This window comes from Urocitellus parryii, chromosome 16 (genome assembly GCF_045843805.1).
Source record: "Urocitellus parryii isolate mUroPar1 chromosome 16, mUroPar1.hap1, whole genome shotgun sequence".
NCBI classification, from domain to species: Eukaryota; Metazoa; Chordata; class Mammalia; order Rodentia; family Sciuridae; genus Urocitellus; species Urocitellus parryii.
The window spans coordinates 13,580,514-13,600,971 of record NC_135546.1 but is presented as its reverse complement, the minus strand read 5'-3'; the positions used below and the strand labels follow the sequence as shown (position 1 = coordinate 13,600,971).

Here is a 20,458-nt window from a genome sequence, read left to right as displayed (position 1 = left end):
TGAGGATCAAACCCAGGCCCTTGCACGTGCTAGGCAAATGCTTTACTGCTAAGCCACAACCCCAGCCCCTAAATATTCATTATTTTAGAGTTCCATTCTTCTGAGAAAACTCATGGGTAAATGGTTAGTGAAGATACTAATATTATCAATGACATTATCATTATTATTAATAATAAATTATATAATAAATGGGCTCTATGTTATGATCTTCAAATCTATTTTAATGCAGCTGTGTCACTTTCATTGAAATATTTTTAGAATTGAAAACTTAAGACTTAATGGGTTAAAGAAACAGAGAGGAAGAAAGGAAGAGAACAGGAATTCCAGTAGAGGCTCTCAGTGGAGCCAACTGATTACACACAGATGTGCTTTTGACTTCCTATTGCAATGCTTACCAGCCTGGACAAGTGGGTTAAACCTTTCTTGTCAAAACAGGGATGACAATGACAACTGGCTCTTTAGTGAGTGTGTAGGATAGATTTCACACTGTATTAAGTACTTGTTATGTATTACTGAATGAGCACTCACATTTTGCAGGTAAAGAAACGAGGGCACAGAGAAGTAAATGACTTATTAAAGGCCTTTGTAGCAGTCATCAATTGCTGCATAACAACCACCTCAAAATTTAGGGGCTTAAAATAGCTGCCATTTTGTTTGTTCATGATTCTGTGGGTTTGTAATTTGGGCTGAGCTAATTTCTGGCCAATTAAAAAAAAAGAAGCCAAAGTGAGCAGATCTCATAGGCAAGCACTTTTCAAGGTTCTGCTCAGGCCACATTTGTCAAATCCCTTTGCCAAAGCACATCACATCCAAGCCTGGGGGCAAGGATAGAAAGTGAGCTCCTCCCTCCGAGGCAGTCACTGCACAGTCATAGGGAGAAGGGCTATATCTGCAGCAATGCCTGGAACTATTGGTTCCCCTTTGTGAACTGTCCACCATGGCCACCCAGTTGCTGTGTGTTCCCCTGCTGCCCCCTCATCATGCTTAATTGCTAAGGGCTTCTAGTTACCGTTTTGGTTCCACAAGTCTTTTTAGAGCCCTTTATTCCCCAGCCCAGCTTCATGACCATAGTAACAGGAATTGATGACGTAGAGAAAGATCCAGTAAACCCCATTCTTTTCTTTTTTTAATGTTTTATAAAGGAGGAGGGGGTCTGTGAGGGGAACTTCTGGGCATAATGGTGATGGAGATGTGTGCTGATGGCCATCTATCTCCTTCCTGAGGAGAGGCTCATCTCTATCTGGGACCAGGAAGGATGCAGAGGAGACTGCAGGCCTGGGTATCTTGTTCCCTTATTCCTTCTTGCATTCACTCAGCAAGCCTTCCCTCTGCCCAGGCCTCGTCACTCCTCACTGAAGCATGCTTGCACAGGTATGTGTGCACATATACATTAACACATATGCAGACACACTAGCACAAGCATGTGTGTAGGTACATACTCACATTTAAGCATTATACACTAGCACACATGCACACATCAGCACAATGTATGCACGTTACATGTTGCATACACACACACACACCCCGTAACCACATTTTTACCTGAAGTCCCATCAGTCTTACACATTATAGCTTTGATCATATGTTGGCTTGAGAGGAAAAAAGGGCAGGCAATGAGACTGTGGGCCAGCAGCAGAACCAAGACAAAACAACAGACAACCAAAAAGCTTCACTCTGTTGTCATTGTTCAGCTAAAAATATGCTTAGGTTGTCAGTATGTTTCTAGATCATGAAATGCATCTGTTGTGTTATAACCAACCTGCACCCCAGCACCCCCATAGCACCCCCTCCTTTGTACTTGGTCACTCTACTCCAGGCTAGGACAGAACTGCTCTACTCCAGCCTGGGACAGATCTGCTGGGTCGCTCTACTCCCAGCACAGAGCTGCAGGAGGAGTTAATGTGATTTTGGTCAGGGAAGAGTGGGAAGGGCCCTATGAGTGTCCCTACCCAGCAGCAGCTGGTGACAGGTAGACAGTGATTGGAGTAATGAGTGGGCTCTGCCTTTTACAGAGCCAAGGCTTGATTTGATTGTGCACTGGGTTGGGGTATGAAATCCACTTGGACCTCCAGACAAATCTGTGCAAAGGCGTCTCCACCTGATGTCTGCCCTCAGGGATAGGGCAGCTGGAGATAGCCTCAGAATGAGAGGTCGGGAACCGGGATTCTTTTCACAGATCCTTCTCAGGCTGTCTGGATATCTTTCTAGAATGACCTTCAGGCAAATCCCCATGGTTTTGACATAGCATTGGAACCCTCTATCACTTACTTAATATTTTTCTTTTAATTGCCCACACTCTCTCTCCATCCTAATTAATTAGTGAAAAACCAGCCGTGTGTATTGGAAAGAACACAGGTTTTAGTGGCAGATGGGCCTGGATTCAAGGCCCTGTCAGGCAAAGCCTCAGAATCCGGCCCTTCCCTAGAATATGGGGGTATTTACAACTCATCTATCTAGATTAGACTGAGGAGAGTACATGCTACAGAGGTTGGCCTAGTGCCTAGCCAACATTAGGGGTTATCACTGTGTCTTTTATGAAAGAGTGAAGCATACATATCGTTCCTGCAAAGTTCTGAATCTTTCCTTTTTCCACAACCTCCTTTTGCCACTGGCCCAACTGAGTCCCAATTATGGTCTGCCCTAGAAGGTGCCATAACTTCCTGCTTGACTTCCCAGCCTCCAAGCCTGCTGTGTTCTGCATGTTCCAGACTTGAGCTAGAGGACTTTCCTGTAAAATAGTCTCCTTTTTTTTTAAATTTAGAATTGGATCATACATGCCTTGAGAAAAAACAGCAACAAGAAAAACCCTAGCAGTAATTAAACAGTTCAAAAAGATGTCCTGCAAAAAGTTCATCTTCCAGGCCTGATTCTTACCTTCATATGCCTTCAGTTACTAAGTCACTTGTGTCAGTTAGCAGTATATTCTAGAAGTATTTTATCCATCCATCAGCAAGCATGTCTGGGCATCCCTCATATGCCTATCTCACCTCTCACATGTGGTGCTCATCTTGAACTCTGGGAACTGGTCTAATGCTTTGTGTTCTCATTCATTTCATTCTCACCATAAGACTTTTCAGGAGGTGGTATTATTACATTCCATTTTAGTGATGATAAATCTGAGGCATAGAGAGGCCAGGTAGCACACATGGGGTCACCCAGCTGGGGAGCAGCCGAGCCTGAGCCAGTTTGTGTGCGTAAGTACTTGCCTGAGCTACTTAAATAAATACATTAAATTATATAAACATTTGTCAACCACAGTTCTCCTCCAGTATTCACAGAGGAGGATTGTTTCCAGAATTCCCTGAAGATACCAAAATCTGGAGATGTTCAGTTTCCTTGCATAAAGAGGCATATCTGCATAGAGCCTATTCACATCCTTCTCTATACTTTAATCTCTAGATTATTTACAATATCTAATGCAATGTAAACGCCATGCCAGTAGTTGTTTGGAAAATAATAAGAAAAAAATCTGTACATGTTCAGTAGAGACACAATTTTTCTCCTAAAGTTCTCTACCCACAAGTTAGTTAAATTTGTGGAACCTGCGTATACTGAGGGCCAACCACACGTCCATATATTTCTTTGGGGAGAAAATAATATCTCACGTGAGCAAATGAAAGAATGTGGTATAAGTAGGAGGATGCAGTGAAACTCGAGTAGCATTGCCCAGTCTCACCGGTGCCTGAGGCATAGCTGTAAAGCAGCATTAAACAGGCAGGGTGCAGTGGCACATGCCTGTAATCCTAGCAGCTCAGGAGGCTGAGGCAGGAGGATCACAAGTTCAAAGTTAGCCCCAGTTGCTTAGCGAGGCCCTAAGCAACTTAGTGAGACCCTGTCTCTAAATAAATATATATATAAAAAGGGCTGGGAATGTGGCTCAGTGGTTGAGTGCCCCTGGGTTCAATCCCCAGTGCCAAAAAAAAAAGAGGCATTAAACACATGTCAGTACTGCCCTGAGTCTTTCCTCCTGAGGTACCAGAAGGATCCCAGGAAGATTGAAAGGAGGTTAATAATATATTGGTGATGTTGAAATCATCTTGCTTACACAAATAATTCCCTTCTCACATGCTGGGAAATCCTGACCTAGCACAAGTTAGTTGGGCTCTGGTCCTTGATTTCCTCCACCCATGGGATGAAGGCATGGAGCTAGAGGAAGTCTGAGGCTCCTTTCAAGCCTCTGTCTTCATGTTGTTCCATCATAGTTTCATCATTGAATGGAATTGTTCCTCAGAAGACCTGAGAGATGAGGTCCCCTTTAGGTAACTCCTCACCTCTTTCAACTCTCCTGAGAAGACACTCATTCACTCAGAATACATTTATTGGTTGCCAGCTGTGTCTAGATAATGAGACACTGTCATAGTGTCTTAGTGGGGATTGTCATAATCTGAAGGGCCAGGGAAGGTAGTGTGGGTGATGGGCATCACAGAGGCAATAGAGGAGAGATGGCATTTGGGAAGCCAAAGGGGAAACACAGAAGACATCAAACAAGGGGCAGCCAGAGTATGGAACTTGAGGCTCTTGCTCAGCCAGTTGATACTGTCCACCAGCCACTGCACTAAGCTTGACCAGCTTGGACTAGGCCTGATATAGGTAGTGTGTAGTGGCTAGGAGAGAAGGAAGTCTGTCTTTAGGATTCATTCAGTGGCTAGGGTCAGAAAATTCAGCAAACTGACTGTTTTCATCAATGTGATGCTGCAGTAACCAAATACCTGAGAATGTGTGATTTATAAAGATCAGAGATTTATTTGGCTTATGGTTCTGGAGTCTGTGAAGTTCAAGAGCATGGGCCCAGAACCAGGTGAGGGCTTTGTGCTGTATCATCCCATGGAGGAAGGCAGGAGGGCAAGAGAGGTCCAGATCAAGATGGCAGAGAGGACTGAACTTGCTTCTGTAACAAATCCTCCAGCACTGTTACAGTGGGGAGTAATTTTCCAACACTTGAACTTCAGCTGAAACATTCAAACCGAAGCACTAGCTGTTTAAAAATGGCAGTCTATGGGATCACCTGAGCAGCAGCAGCAATAGCCGCCTCCAGAGGCTCACACAGTTATTTCCTTGTGTGTCTCACCAATGGCATGTGCACTCTATGAGGGTAGAGAACCACTGTCCTCCATATTGTAGCAATGAGAACACACTTGGAACAGTCCTGGCACACAGCTCTTCTTCCCCCTCCAATCAGTATACTCAATAGCTCCAAGGCAATAGAACCCACCTCCCCACTTTGTCCTTTTCTTTTCTTCCCTCCCTCCCTTTTTTCTTCCCTTGTTCCTTCCATATCTCCCTTGCTCCCTCTCTTCCTTCCTTTCATGGCCCCAGCCTTTAACTCCTTTGGGTTTTGTTTTCCTCTTTGTGGGCTTCATGATCTGGCAGGCTTCTCCCATTTGATGACAAAGGTGGTCCCAGCACTGTAAGCTCACTTCCTCCCAGCCAGGGCACCTCTCATGACTTGTCTGAGCTCATGAGTCCCAACATTCTGGCCAGAGGAGCCTAATGTTCACCAATTGGCCAGGACTGGGTCTCACACCCACCCCAGGATTGAAGGGTAATGTCAGTTTCTCATGAGCCATGTGGCTGAGACTAGTAGAGGGGAATTGGGGCGGGGTTCTCAAAGAAAATTACGAAGCTCTTCTTGAAGAAGAAAGACTGGATGATCCCGGACAGAGAAAAAACACAGATGTTCACGGAGACAGGTAGCTGTGGGAGGAAAAGGCAGTGGCTCCATTGGGTAGTGCGCAAACACCTTCTTCTCTTCTATCTATAAGCTGTTCCTCGGACTGAATGTCTCCTGCTTTCCCAGGCTTACTGCCCACCCTATTCCCTTAGTCTGGGACACTGCACCCATACCAAGTCCTGTCCCTGAATGTAACAGCTGCTCTTCCTTCAAGGTTCAGTTTAGATGTCACTTCCTCCAGGCAGCCTTTCCATGATATGCTGTACTCCATGCACTGTAGCACTTGTCACACCTTGTGACAATTGCTTGTATGATTATCTGTGTCCCCTCTACTTTCTGTATTCTCTGAGGGCAGAGACTTCATATATCTTATATATTGCAGTGTTTTCTGGTATAGTACCTAGTATAGTGCCTGGTACGTAATCAACTATTGGGTAAATATTTAATGGTTGAAAGTATAGTTGACTTTTACCCCTGAATATATTCACTAGATCAAAGGCAGTAGAACTGTACCTTCCCTCCCTGTATTCCCCTTTCCCTTCTATCCACCCATCCATACATTGATTACTCACCATGTAGTCACTTATCCGCCCACCTGTCTATCCATCCATCCATGCATGCACCCATCTACCTATCTATTCTTCCATCCAACCATCTGTATCCATCTCACCATTGATTTATTTAATCCATCCACCCAAGCATTCATTCCTTCATTCAGTTATATATTAATACTTATTGGCTACTCATCTCTGCTTTAGTTTAGGGAATATCATCATGAACATGAGGTCCCAGCCCTCCAGACTTGGTATTTTAGTTGGGACAAGAGGGGCTGAAGGAGGAATTCAGTGCTTGCCTGCAACTAGCATGCCCTGGGCTCTGGGTTTGACTCTCAGCACTGTAAAAAAAAAAAAAAAAAGAAGAAGAAGAAGAAGAAGAAAAAAGAGGTAAAATTAGAATAGAATTCAGTCAATACATTGTATAAACCTTACAAGTGAGTAAATTAAAGCAGACAAAGTTCTACAGAGAACATAGGCCATGTAGAGTGTAGGTGATCAGACTGAAACTTTGGGATGTCTTCGCATGCCTTGTCCTGGGGGTTCTCCTATACCCAGATGCTGGAGGTGAAAAGCTTATTGTGCTAGGTCTAGCCGAGCCCCTGGGGCAGGAGAGGCACACATGACTAAGTCATTGAAAATCTGTTCTCTATCAACTGACCCTTATCCTGCCCCCAACATGTCTCTTTACTGATGCTGTCAACTTTTGGATTCTGTTTTCTTTCTTTTCATTTAAATTAGAGTTCTGAAGGACTGTACATCTGGGAAGATGCCAAAGGTAGTGTGGTTACCAGAAATGGCCATCCCTATGGGTCAAAAGATGTGGCCTGCTGGTCTCAGCTCTGCCTGACTGAGTGACTTTGGAGCACACACTTGGTATTTCTGAGCCCTTGGCTTCCTTCAGTAAGGGATTAATGCAACAAGATATCTGGAGAGCCTTTGGGCTCTTATATTCTGAGAATCCATAAAACTGAACTGAGTCCAAGAATAGTGGTCTCTGCTTACATGTCCTTATGACATCCTTCCCTAGAACTGTTCAAGTGGAACCTCCCCAGAAGAGCCTGCAGGGCTGGGAAAGGCCCTCCCTAAGCAACAAGGGAACAAGTGCCTCTTCACAAACCTCTGGTTTCAGTGCCTTGGCCTTAGCTGAACATCCACATCCACCTCTGGCTCTTCCAAGCTCTTCACCCAGCTGCCACCAGCCAGTCACTTTCGTAGTTTGCAGAGCTCTATTCTATCTACCCCTGTCTGAGCTTCACCAGGAAGGCACAGAAAGGAAAAGCCTGTCCACGTCACCCAGCACAGAAGGATGCAGTTGAGACTCAAAACCAGGTCTTCTGAATCCCTGTGAGCTAGAGGACCCATCCATTTCTATTTCCTGGTTGAGGAAAGGTTCCAGAAAGGCACAACAGGTCTGTGCCTATCAGATCTTGGCTGTGGGGTCGGCCACCTTGGCTTTGCAACATGTTGGCTTTGTGACCTCAAGAAGCTCACCTGAGCTATTTGAAGCCATGGTTTCCTCATCTGTAAGGCAGGGATCCCAGGGTCCTATTTCATAGAGGTTTTGTGGTAAATAAATTGAGCAGTATCTGTGAAGTGCTTAGAACAAGTACTGACATGTAGCAGTAAGTGCTCAACAAACAGCTACTGCTCTTGTTGTTATCATGCTGCCCCAGGGATTGTGGTAAGAACAGCTTGAATTGCTTCTCCAATAGAAGGAGATAATAGAAAGATGTTTTTAAACTTTGAAGTAATAGATAAGTTTAAATATGGCTTAAAACATCCTGGATTGGCAATATCAAGCAGACTCTTCTAGGCTATTGAGCTAAGGACTTTCCACACTGAACTCTTGTTCCAGGTATAGTCAGCCCTTCACATTCATGGGTTCTGTATCCATGGATTCAGCCAACAACAGATCAAAAATCTTCAGGAAAAAATTGCATCTAAGCTGATCACGCACAGACCTTTTTCTTATCATTATCCCCTAAACAATACAGTACAACAGCTATTTATATAGCATTTACATTGCATGAGGTAAGTAATCTAGAGATGATTTAAAGTACTTGGAAGGACATGCTTATATTTTATGCAAATACTCTGCTGTTTTATATAAGGGACTGAGTATTTGCAGACTTTGCTATCTGTGGGGGGTCCTGGAACCAATCCTCCATGAATACCAAGGGACATCTGTAATTCAATAAAGAAAATAAATAGCTAGAGGATTCTGGTATAAATAAGCTCATCTCAGAGAGGCCTCCAGGTAGACTCTAGTGGCAGCTGTCTGACACATCACTCTGGGCAACTGAGTTCACTGTTTCCCGTGGGATCAGGAATCCATGAGATCACAGGGAGGTTGGCCCCAGAGTTCTCAGGCTGTGTTCATCAAGCAGGGAATTTCTGAAATGCATTTAGGAGTCTATCCTGGGAAGTTTGGCTTGTTGGAAAGTGGGATGAATACTCTGTGGATCAAGAAGAATAAAAGAAAACAAGGCAAAGGGAGAAAGAGAAAATGAAGCACGGGAAATATGGGAGGGGAAGGCATCCAGCTGGGATGCCTCTAAGTGATTGGATGGGTACAAGCATGGATGATTGGGCAGGAAGAGCTAGATACAAATAGAAATGCTCTGTCTCTCTGAGAGCTACTCAACACAGATGATAGATTGTTGGTGAGATAATCAGACTCAGAAGCTGAAATAGAAAAAGTGGATGAGGCAGGAAGCATTGAACTCAGGAAGGGTGGGTCCAGAAATGAACAGCAGCAGCAATGTGATGAGGAAGTGAAGAAATCAGGGGAGTCTGTGATTGTGGAGGGGCAGAGGAGGGCATCCAGGAAGGGGAATAGGCTATACAGGTGTTCCCAATTCTTAGGGGTGTTTTTTTTTTACTTGAAAGATGGTACAGATAACTTTCCTATGAGCCTGCAGTCCTTCCTTTTGGCCACTAGAGGTCGAGAGCACATTGATACTACAAACTTCTGGCCCACCCAATTGTTTGAAAATAAGCCCCTGAAACAACTGGTGGTTCAACGTGGAAATCAGCAGAAGGGGGTTTTAGGACCTTTATTACAAGTGCAAGCAAACCAAAATGAGTAGAATGCATACAACAACGCATTCCATCAAGTTCTTGAAGAAAAGTTGGCTGTATTTTTTTAGGCATTTATTGTTTTTGGGGGGCTGGGGGTGGTAAGACATTCAGGATTAAGGAAGGAGAGAGAAACATAGTAGAGAATAATTTTTTCCACATTATCTAAGGTTCTCCAGAGTCTGTAACATTTTTCTGAAGTCAATTGAAAGTTCAATGTTCTTAAACCATCAGCTCAAATCAGGGATGGTGGTGATGATGGTGCTGGTGATGATGCAGAGGTCACAGCTGGTGGGGCTGGAAAGGATGACTGAGGAAAGGTCAGGCTTGCCCTATCACTTCTGAGAACCCGAAAGGCTTGGGGGCTGTGGTTACCTTTTGCAGTTTTCTCTTTCCGAGCCTGGTCTGACCCAGTAGGAGTGTGATGATGTTGACAATGGTGATAACAGTAATAGTGATGGTCACAAAGCAGCTGCTATTGATGACAATCAGAATCATTTCCAGTCCTTAGAAAGTTTGTGCAAAAGTAAAGAATGGCAAACACTCGGTGTGTCACGGGAAGAAGTGGGCACAGATGTGGTGCAGAACTTGAGGTGGGGCTGGGAGCAGGAGGGGGGACCATGTTGGGCCGTGACAGACTGCAGGTGTTTCCAATTTGTGCATCCCCAGGTCATGAAAACCTACCACATGTACCATGCGGAGAGCATTAGTGCAGAAAGCAAGCTAAAGGAAGCTGAGAAGCAGGAGGAGAAGCAGTTTAACAAGTCAGGAGATCTCAGCATGAACCTCCTTCGGCACGAGGACCGGCCCCAGCGTCGCAGCTCTGTGAAGAAGATTGAGAAGATGAAGGAGAAGGTGAGTGGGGCCTCAGGCTGGGAGAGACGGGGGTCAGGACATGACAGGTAGGGCTGTGTGCTCAGCTAAGAGCTGACAGCCTTGGCTCTGCCTTGTTCCTCTGCACCCTGGGGTGTGAAAGCAGAAGGGTGCTGTAACACCTGCTCTCTTGGAGGTCAGTGTTGTGGAGGAGGCAGGCTGGCCAGGCCTCTGCCAGCTCTTTTAAATCCCAGATGATGCCATAGTCAAGAGGCAGCAGAGATGCTGAGCTGACTAGAGAGATGAACTGGGGTGACGGGATTCATGTTCAGCAAGCACATACCCAGGATGGGAATCAGCAGGCATTAGTGGAAGGCATGCTTGGTCCAGAGGCCAGCTGTTGGCTAGGACCAGATAGCCGAGTTGAGTGGGTCTCAGTGTGTCCCAACAAGAAAGAGCAGCACTGGCTACTAGGCAGCACCTGGGACCCTGGTGAAGGGCCTTTTGTGAAATTGCCATTGCCAAGCCAAAGCCCAGAGTTTTAGGATCACCATACATCAGCTCTGAAATAGTCTTTAGCTGAGTTTTGCAAACGCCACATTTATAGCACCTCTGAACCTCAGTGTTCAGACCTGACAGGGATGGCCCAAAGCTTTGTCTCTCATGTCAGCTCTCATCCATTGCTCATGGCTGCCCAGAGCACTGTGTGGAGGGTTGCAAAGCCCTCTCCAAGCTTTGTTAGAAGTGGTGCTGTGATCATTCGGTGACATCAAACATAGCCAGAGAAGTTCGAAGGCAGTATACACGCTGTTCTTCTCATTCTAAACTAAGTGACTTCTAAGGTTCCTTTCTTCTGGAAAGATTATGATATTCTTGCTGAATTCGCCACATTCTTTCATTCTATGCTACACAGAGCTCTATCTGCCACACATTGCACCAGACGTTTATCTGGGCTTCTGAGTCTAATTCTATGAGTATAGAGTCCCTTAACTCTAAAAATTGTAGGCAATTGAGGGGGAACAAAACACAACTGGACTTGGATAAGCTATATATAGGTGGTCAATAAGTACATAAACAGATGTTCAGCATCAGTAATGATTAAGGAAATGCAAATCAAAATCATAATGGAATACTGCTTCATAGCCACTTGAATGGATAAAATGAAAAAGCAGGCAATGAGAAGTATTGGTGAGGATGTGGAGACTGGGATCTTTACATGTTGCTGGAGGGAATGTAACATGGTATATCACTTTGGAAAACAACCTTGAAGCTCCTAAAAATGTAAAACAGAGACCAAATAACCATGTGATTCAACTGTTCCACACTTAGGTGTCTACCCAAGAGAATTTAAAAAATTTTATGCAGCTGGGTGTATGATGCACACATGTAATCCCAGCAACTCAGGAGGCTATGGCGTAGCATTGTAAGTTCATGGGCAGCCTCAGCAACTTAGTGAGACCCTATCTCAAAATAAAAACAATGAGCCGGGCATGGTGGCATATACCTATAATCCCAGTGGCTCAGGAGGCTGAGGCAGGAGGATTGCAAGTTCAAGGCCAGCCTCAACAATTTAGTGAGACTCTGTCTCAAAATAAAAATAATAAAAAAGAGCTGAGGATGTGGCTCAGAGGTAAAGTGCTTTTAGGTGCAATCCCTAGTACCAAAATAAACAACAACAACAAAAAACATGTCCATGTAAAAATATATTCATGACTGTTCTAGATGCATTATTCATGATAGCCTCAAATTGGAAACAACTCAAATGTTCATAAATGGATGAGTAAAATGTGCTCTGTCCATAAAATGGAATGTTATTCAGCCATAAAAGGGATGTAAGCACTGACATATGCCCAACATAGGTGAACCTAGAAAACATGCTAAGTGAAAACATGCTAACAATCATGAAAACCACATATTGTACAATTTAATTTGTATGAAATGTCCAGAGAGATAGAAAGTCAACTGTTGGTTTTCAGGGGCTGAGGAAGAGGAGAATGAGGAGTGGCTGCTAATATGTGCAGTTTCTTTTTAGGGGAAAAAATGTTCTAAAATTTAGGTGGTAGTGATGGTGGTACAGCTCCATGAATGTAGTAAAAATAAATTAAAATAACCAGTCATGAATTATAGGACTATATCATAGAGGGAAATGTACAGGTATAGACAGAGGATTAACTGGGGTTTTGGAGACTCTTTTCTAGTTCAGAACGTATGCTGAGTAGTCAGTTGGCTCTTGGACAAGTGGCTTCTCCCATTCTCATTTCCTCACCTATAAAATAAAAGAGTTCAACTAGGTGCCTTTATGATCATCTCCAAGTATAAAAGTTCATGAGTCCACAAAGGGCTAAAAATGGTCTCAGATTCATAGTGGGCCACAGGAAATGGGTCAGGAATATCAAAGCTTTCCCTGAGGGTCAGGAACATGGCCAACACAGGATATAAATGTCAGGAGGAGTGTGCTGGGTGTTCTCAGACTAAGAGGACCTCAGAGAAGAGTCAGGGAAGGTCTCTGGAAAAAAAATCAAAAGCCTGGCTGGGCGTGGTAGTGCACACTGTAATCCCAGTGGCTTTGGAGGCTTAGGCGGGAGAATTGTAAATTCAAGGTCAGTCTTGGCAATTTAGTGAGGCCCTTAGCAACTTACAGACCCTGTCTCAAAATAGAAATAAAAGGGCTTGGAATGGCTCTGTGGTAGAGTGTCCCTGGGTTCAATCCCCACTACCAAAAAAAAAAAAAGACTGCCAATGGGGCTTCTCTACTAAAAAGCTACAAATCGAATCAGAATAAGGAAGGTTTGAGAATGTCTAGGTGAGAGAGGAAAATCCTGTTTCTTTCAGGAGACTTGTTGTTTTACCCTACCCTGGGACTCATCAGTCTGAAAGGGGCAAGTATATCTTTCCACCCTACTTACTCCTTGCTCTTCCCTGCGAGGCGGCCCAGAACAGAAGCAGCTCCCCGGAAGCAGTCACAAGCAGCTTGGGAAGCCACTGGAGGGTGCTGAGTAGGGGTCTTATTTATAACCCACCCTAATACCACCCAAAGGCAGCTAGGTGTCACATAGTGTTACTGGCTGCTTGTGCCATGTGAAGTGATCTCGATGCAGGGTCTGAACCTTACTCCCTGGCATGGAGGTAGCCTATAGATGTGGGCTTGGCCCTGACATCTACTCTTTTCTTCTTCCAGAGGCAGGCAAAGTATTCTGAGAACAAGCTGAAATGCACAAAGGCCCGGAACGACTACCTGCTGAACCTGGCAGCCACCAATGCAGCTATAAGCAAATACTACATCCATGATGTCTCTGATCTGATTGATGTGAGCATCCTGGGGAGCATGGAACTGATGGGGCCACACCAAGGCTGGTGCATCTCATCAGCTGAAGGAGGGACTTGGTCCTTAGCTGAGGCTGATGTGCAGGGTGGCCAGGTCTTTGAGTGCTGCTTGGAGGGGGAGGACACTGGGTGTGGCCTGGGCTGTGTGTGACACCCCAGGATTTCTACTTCATGGATGAGGCGAGCCTCTGATGACCCTCCAAGCATGGCTTGGGCAGTCATGAGTGCATTCAACCCCCGCTTCCCAGGCATGCTGCTATGCCCAGATCCTTTGCTGGGTGTGGGGTTGGGGGGTAGACATTCACAGTTGGTGCCCTTGGGAATCTCAGTGTAGTAAAGAAGATGTTAATATATTCCGTGCCCCTAAGTCCAATCAACCAGGCACACGTGGAAGGAGATAGTGAATCAGACAGTGGCGTAGATTAGCTCCTGGGGATGTTATTGTGGGAGACATCAGGCAGCCTAAGCAGATGCAGAGGGCACACAGATCTGCAATGCCAGTTGGAGGACCACAGGCTTGAGGAAGGACACTGTGAGCAGCAGCATCAGGAGGGCTTCTGGGGCATCTGTGTTGGAGCCCAGACTGTTCCTTTCCTCTCCACCTTCCTGTACAGGTGGGCTCTGGAGATGCCCAGTAAAGGCTCAGTACTGATCACAGAATCCTTTTCCTGTGGCCTTGGTGTCCTGTGAGGAAGTCAGTGGGTCTTTGCTTTTCCTTTGGCTGCAGAGAGGACCCATTATTACCATCCTAAGGGAAGGGGGACACTCAGCTTTCTAAATGGCTTAAGACCAGACCTTCCCTCTTTTCTGCCTTTCAACTTTCCTTTTGGCTCTTTCGCCTTTTTTTTTTTTTTTTTTTTTTAGTTGTTGATGGAACTTTATTTATTTTTATGCGGTGCTGAGAATCAAACCCAGTGCCTCACACATGCTGGGCAAGCACATTACCACTGGGCCACAACCTCAGCCCCATCTTTCGCCTTTTTCATTCATTCATTTACCAAATATTTATTCAGCACCTCCTGTGGTCTAGGATGTGAGGTACTGCAGTAGGCCAAAGCCAGCGGGTCTTCCTACACAGGACACGTTAATAAGTAGTTGCAGGGGTCACAGTAAGAGATGCAGGGAAACCTGGGCCCCTGCAGTGGGGACACTGACACAAACTCCTAAGTGTGGAGGACATCAGGAAGGCTTTCTGGAGGAAGCTGAATCTGGAGGGAAGAGTATTTCAGGCAGAGGAGACACATGCATGAAAACCTAGAGATGAGAAGGAATGCGGTGAATTTGGGGAGCTGAGAAAAGCGCTGCTATGGTGCAAATATCAACCCCCAACATCCTCTGCGAGCTTTGGAGTGGTTTGTGTGCAAAGTGCTGTGGAATGGGAGGTGATTGTAAGTCACCGTCCCAGCTGTCATCTGCACCTTCTGTCCTTGCCTCTTCCCAAGTGCTGTGATTTGGGCTTTCATGCCAGCCTGGCCCGCACCTTCCGGACCTACCTCTCAGCTGAGTACAACTTGGAGACCTCACGCCACGAGGGGCTGGATGTGATCGAGAATGCCGTGGACAGCCTGGACTCCCGGAGCGACAAGCACACCGTCATGGACATGTGCAACCAGGTCTTCTGCCCTCCGCTCAAGTTTGAGTTCCAGCCCCACATGGGGGATGAGGTAGGTTTCCCCAGGAGGCCAGGCTTGAGGCTGTGTCAGGTTCGTTTTCTGTTGCAAAATACATGAAACCATGAAATTTAGAAAGAACAAAGATTTATTTAGCTCCTGGTTCTGGAGGCTGGGAAGTCCAAGAATGTGGCGAATGGCACCTGCTCAGCATCTGGTGAGTCCCTTCTTGCTGCATAATAACATGGCCCAGGACACCATGTGGTGAGACAGAGCAAACACACTAGCCCATGTCCATCTCCTCCTCTTTTTAAAAAACCACTAATGCCATACTGGTCCCCACCTTCATGACCTCATCTAACCCTAGTTACCTCTCAAAGGCCCCACTAAGAAATACCATAAAAAATGATTTTGAGGGTCAAGTTCCCAACACATGAATTTTGGGGGGACTCACTGAAACTATAGGCTGCTTCTATTCTCTCCCATCCTTCTGGAACCTTGGTAGGAGGAGAAAAGCCCTGGTTGCGTATGCACAATGTGTATCTCAGAGCCTGGGGTCAAGTTCTTGGTTCATGAGCTTTTTTAAAAGAGGAATTTATCACTGATAACCTTCATCTAGCTGGCTCAAGTCCCTACCTGCAGAATTACAGGACTTACCTCAGAATTCCTCCCAGGTATATCTAGAAGATCCCATGGGATTCCTGGTGTGTATAGAAATGGTCTTCTTGTTCTTCCCTCCAGTGCCCTTGGATCATGAACTGCTGACCTCATCACAGCCTCCTATAGCTGCCTTGGCCAGGGTGCTGCCCTCCTGATCTTGTGAACCCTGGTACACTAGACAGCTGAGTTCTCTTCAGTGCTTATGCTATTCAGATTCTTTTTTTTAAATTGGTTTTGTGGCTTCAATTAAGGGGTATTTACCCACTGAGTCTCATCCCCAGCCCTTTTTTGTATTTTATTTAGAGACAGGGTCTTGCTAAGTTGCTGAGGCTTGCTTTGAACTCTCCATCCTCCTGCCTCAGCCTCCTGAGCTGCTGGGATTATAGGCGTATGCCACTGCACCTGGCCTTCAGATTCTTGTTATAGTCTGAAATGAAGAAAAGAAAAAAAGAAGGAGAGGAAAGGAACTTGTCACTGTCCCTTGCAACATTACTAGGACTCAGGTTACACAAATCCCTGATGCAAATAGCTCCCTGAGTTTTTCTGTGTCATTCCCTCCTTTGGGAATTGGAACTGGGATGGAGACCCAGACCAATGTGGTATGAGAATCAGCCAGTCTCTGAATTCAGGTGGGAGCTCAGCTGGGCCATCCGAGAGCACTTAGGGAGGGACAAGGAGGCAGATGGAAAATGGCATTTACTGTGCCCTGTAGAAGGCTCCACCCACTCCCTTTATTTGCAAAGTAGAGGCCCTCTGTGTGCTGTTGCTGTTCCTGATGCACCTGTCTGCCCTCATGTCTGGCCCCACACCTTGACCTGAAAATCCTGGTCTCATTGTTAGCACTGTGAAGTTCAGGTTGCATAGTTACTAATAAATAACTAACTTTGTCAACAGACTTTGTCAACAATCCCTTATGATCTTAGCTGCATCCTAGAAGGGGTGAGATACTAAAGCAAACTAGGTAGCCCAGCCCACAGATAGTAATAGAGCCCCAGATGGGAAGGTACAGGGAGAATGGTGGAGTTGTCCTTCAATATTCATAGGGGACTGGTTCTAGGACCCCCTGTGGAAACCAAAATGTGAGGATGCTCATGTCCCTGTATAAAATGGTATAAAATGCCCTAGTATATGCACAGAACCTATGCATTCTCCTGTCTACTCAAGTCATCTCTGGATGACTTATAACACCCAGTACAATGTAAGTGTTATGTCAATAGTTGTTACGCCACATTGTTTAGGGAACAGTGATAAGAAAGAAATGTCATTAAAGAGGCCATTTTTCCCCATGTATGTTTTCTGTTCTTGGTTGGTTGAATCTGTGGAAGTCAACCCTGTGGATACGGAGGAGACCAGCTGCATCTCTGTCAGTTCTGCCCCTCTACCCCACTCCACTGGCTGGGGAAGAAGAGCCCTGGAGTGCTCTGGCCACAGTTGTCATTTCCTGTGGGCATTTCGAGCACTCTACCTACTGATTCATCCTTCTTTCCATTGGCTTCTCTTACAAGGTGGCTTTTTTCTAGCCACAACTTCCTGCTTTGAAATTAATGAATTAGTTTCACTTAACAAGATTATGTTAAAGCTCTTTGGAAACCCACAAACATTTCACAAATGTAGAAGATTGTAGCTGAGGGCCACAATCCTGGCAATGGCAGGAGAGTAGACTTTTCCCATCTGGAGTTGCCATTGCTACATGAGCTAGGTGACCTTGGGGAGGTTGCTTGACCTTGCTGAGCCTGTTTCATAGGCTGTGGATCTGGATGTCCATGTAGCCCTTGCCCTAGCTCCATGCAGGTGAGGAGGGTAGTGCACCAGCTCGGTGATGACTGTCCTTTCTGCAGGTGTGCCAGGTCAGCGCACAGCAGCCTGTGCAGACGGAGCTGCTCATGCGGTACCACCAGCTGCAGTCCAGACTGGCCACTCTCAAGATTGAAAATGAGGAGGTGAGTGAGCCCCTGCCTGGGAGAGATTTCCTCACAAAGGCTGCTGTCCTGGGGAGTCCACTCTTGCCATGGAAGGCATCCCAAGTGATGTCTCTTCTATAAGATGGAGAATCATACAACCTTGAAACCATATACTCCAAGAATCTGTAATGGTCTGGGAATCTGTAATCACAAAACAGATTAATAAATGAATGAGTTTGGAAAAATACCGGATAGCATAGGCACTAGGTTAAGACACTCATAGGGCTCAGAGGTATTAAGTGAAAGAGAAGCAGAGGAAGGAGGACTCTGTTCAGGGTTCTCACTCATAGGGTAAGCTGGAGTCTGTAGGTAAAGAGCTGTGTGTTCACAGGTGTAGAAAAGAGATCAGAGGGAAACATTCCAAATGTAACAGTGGTTGTGTCTCCATTGTTGGATTTGGGGTGGTTTCTGTTGACTTCTTTCTGCTTTTTTCTATTTTCTGCAATGAGTTCCTATTTTTGACATCAGAAATCATAGTAGGTATTTGAAATTACACAATGAAATAAACAACCCAGGGCACTCAAGCTGCAGCATGGCTTTAGAGCCAGTCTTACTCCACCTGGTGCACCACCCACAAAGCCTGGTGGAATGGCTTCACTACTGGGTGGGTGCAGGTGGAAATCCTAGCTGAGCTGCATTCACCTTGACGTGGACTGAAGAGACCAAACTGGAAACACCCTGTCCCAACATGGACACCTCCTTCTAAGCAGGACATCAGCCAACCAGAGGCCCCCAGAGAAAGGACAGATTATAGGAAGTGTCACCCAAGGTTGTGGGCAGGTTTATCCTTGAGAAGTGAAGTCATTTTGGGAGGTGAGAAGACAGTCTCTGTCTCAGATCTCAGGGGGATTATCCTGGGCAGAGAGGGCAGTTTTGCCTTACATCTCCACAAAGGACAGAGTGAGGACAAATGTGAGACAGATTGTAGCTCAGGACGATGACGAATCAAAGCGGTCCTGGGGGAGGGAGGTTATATGGAGACAAACTGTGCATTGGGTTTTTAAGCCTAGCAAGAGACAGGAGATGAGCAGAGTATTTTCTTTCTTTGTTTATGCCCTCCATCTTTCCCCAAAGGACTTTAAGTTGTTTATGTGGAGCACTATGTGGATAACAATGTTAATGGAATTTAAATTGGAAATCAGGGTCACAGAGAAGAGATTGAAGCAAATATTCCTCTCTGTGGACTGTAAATGGGCATGACCATCCTTGAATTTAAACCTGACCTTCCTGTCATTCTGTGGTCAAAGTAAGACTTTGTTTATTCATTCATTTATTCATTCAACAAGCATTGAAATACTTATCGAGCACATACTACTTGCTAAACATTGTTCTGGACAAATATAACATAGTACCTCCTCTCATAGAATTTTCTAGTGAGGGTCACAGATAAAATTAAAACACAAAACAGATTAATAAATGAATGAGTTTGGAAAAATACCAGATAGCATAGGCACTAGGTTAAGACACTCATAGGGCCTGATGTCATTAGAAGGTGACATTTCAGCTGAGCCTGCGTGACAAGAGAGCTTGAGTGGTGATAATTTTACAACAAATGTTGATGCAGTTTTTCCCATGACTATTTTTGGAGTGACCTTCCATCAAAGCACATAGCGTGTGCCATTTAGACTCCATGCAGCAAAAGGGTGCTGTGAGGTTGGGGTTCTTATGCCCGGATTTTGTACCCTTTGTGGTTTCACTCGACTCTGGGAGGGAGATGAAGTCCTAACTAACAGTCAGAGCCTCAGCCACTGTTGTTGTCTCGGGGTCTCCCTTCCCTCAGTTTCACCTTTGGTAGGGATCAGCTAGCAGATGGCTGGAGCATAGCTACCCACCATTTTCCAGACGTCATCCCATCCCTCCTCTGAGCAAAGAGAAGGAGCACCTCCAGTGCTGTTCCTATTTGACTGATCACCTTCCACTGCAGAAGCTGGTTGGGGGCAAGGAACACACCTGGAAATCTGTGTCCCTTGTGCATCATAGCATCCCCCCAGGTTCCCTGGTGGAAGCCATACCATGAAATGACTTTAGATGGGGCACCCTGGCTTATTCTCCCAGCCAGCTGTGCAGTCTTGAACCAATGACTCGTTTCCCTTGCTTTGCACCTCAGTGCACCTTGGTCCATCCAGTCTCCTAGAGGCTTTATGTGAATAAATTTGAGAAAACACTTTAAATTGTGAGAAAGAATAAAGGTCTTTTGTGGGTATGCTTTTTCCCCAGGTTAGAAAAACCTTGGATGCCACCATGCAGACTTTACAGGACATGCTGACGGTGGAGGACTTTGACGTCTCTGACGCCTTCCAACACAGCCGATCCACAGAGTCGGTGAAGTCGGCCGCGTCAGAGACCTACATGAGCAAGATCAACATTGCCAAGAGGAGGGCCAACCAACAGGAGACAGAGATGTTTTATTTTACAGTAGGTGGCATCCTGGACCCAGAACCTAATCGTCTGCTGTCCCTGTCTGTGATGTTTGGGAGTGGCCTGATGGAGTAAGGACTGGCAAAACCACCCTGGTCAATCAGACCTAAGAATCTTCCAACATACTTTAACATTAAGTTGCCTGGCTGAATTTACTGTAATGCAGAAAGTGAATTATCAGTGGGTAATATTGACATTGATCTTGGGTGATGGTCATTGAAACTTTTCTGCTTTAGAAAAAAAGATCAAAGAGAAAGTTCTGTTCAGCTGGGTTAAGAAAAAAATGAATAAAGGAGTCAGGCATAAGTCCTAAACAACTACCCTAAAATTATGCAAATGTTTTATTGTGTTGAATTGTCTTAAATT

The 20,458-nt window shown here is 45.4% G+C and overlaps 1 protein-coding gene across 3 annotated transcripts in view; it reads left to right on the top strand.

Annotated features, from left to right (window-relative positions):
* Positions 1-20,458, top strand: part of Srgap3 (SLIT-ROBO Rho GTPase activating protein 3) — a 244,862-nt gene that overhangs the window by 167,341 nt on the left and 57,063 nt on the right. For all 3 annotated transcript variants that reach the window (XM_026383042.2, XM_077793436.1, XM_026383043.2), the window contains 5 exons: positions 9,976-10,161; positions 13,298-13,426; positions 14,886-15,107; positions 17,552-17,653; positions 19,892-20,089. In XM_026383042.2, coding sequence (XP_026238827.1) covers positions 9,976-10,161; positions 13,298-13,426; positions 14,886-15,107; positions 17,552-17,653; positions 19,892-20,089 — 837 coding nt within the window. The remainder of the gene's footprint in view (positions 1-9,975; positions 10,162-13,297; positions 13,427-14,885; positions 15,108-17,551; positions 17,654-19,891; positions 20,090-20,458) is intronic.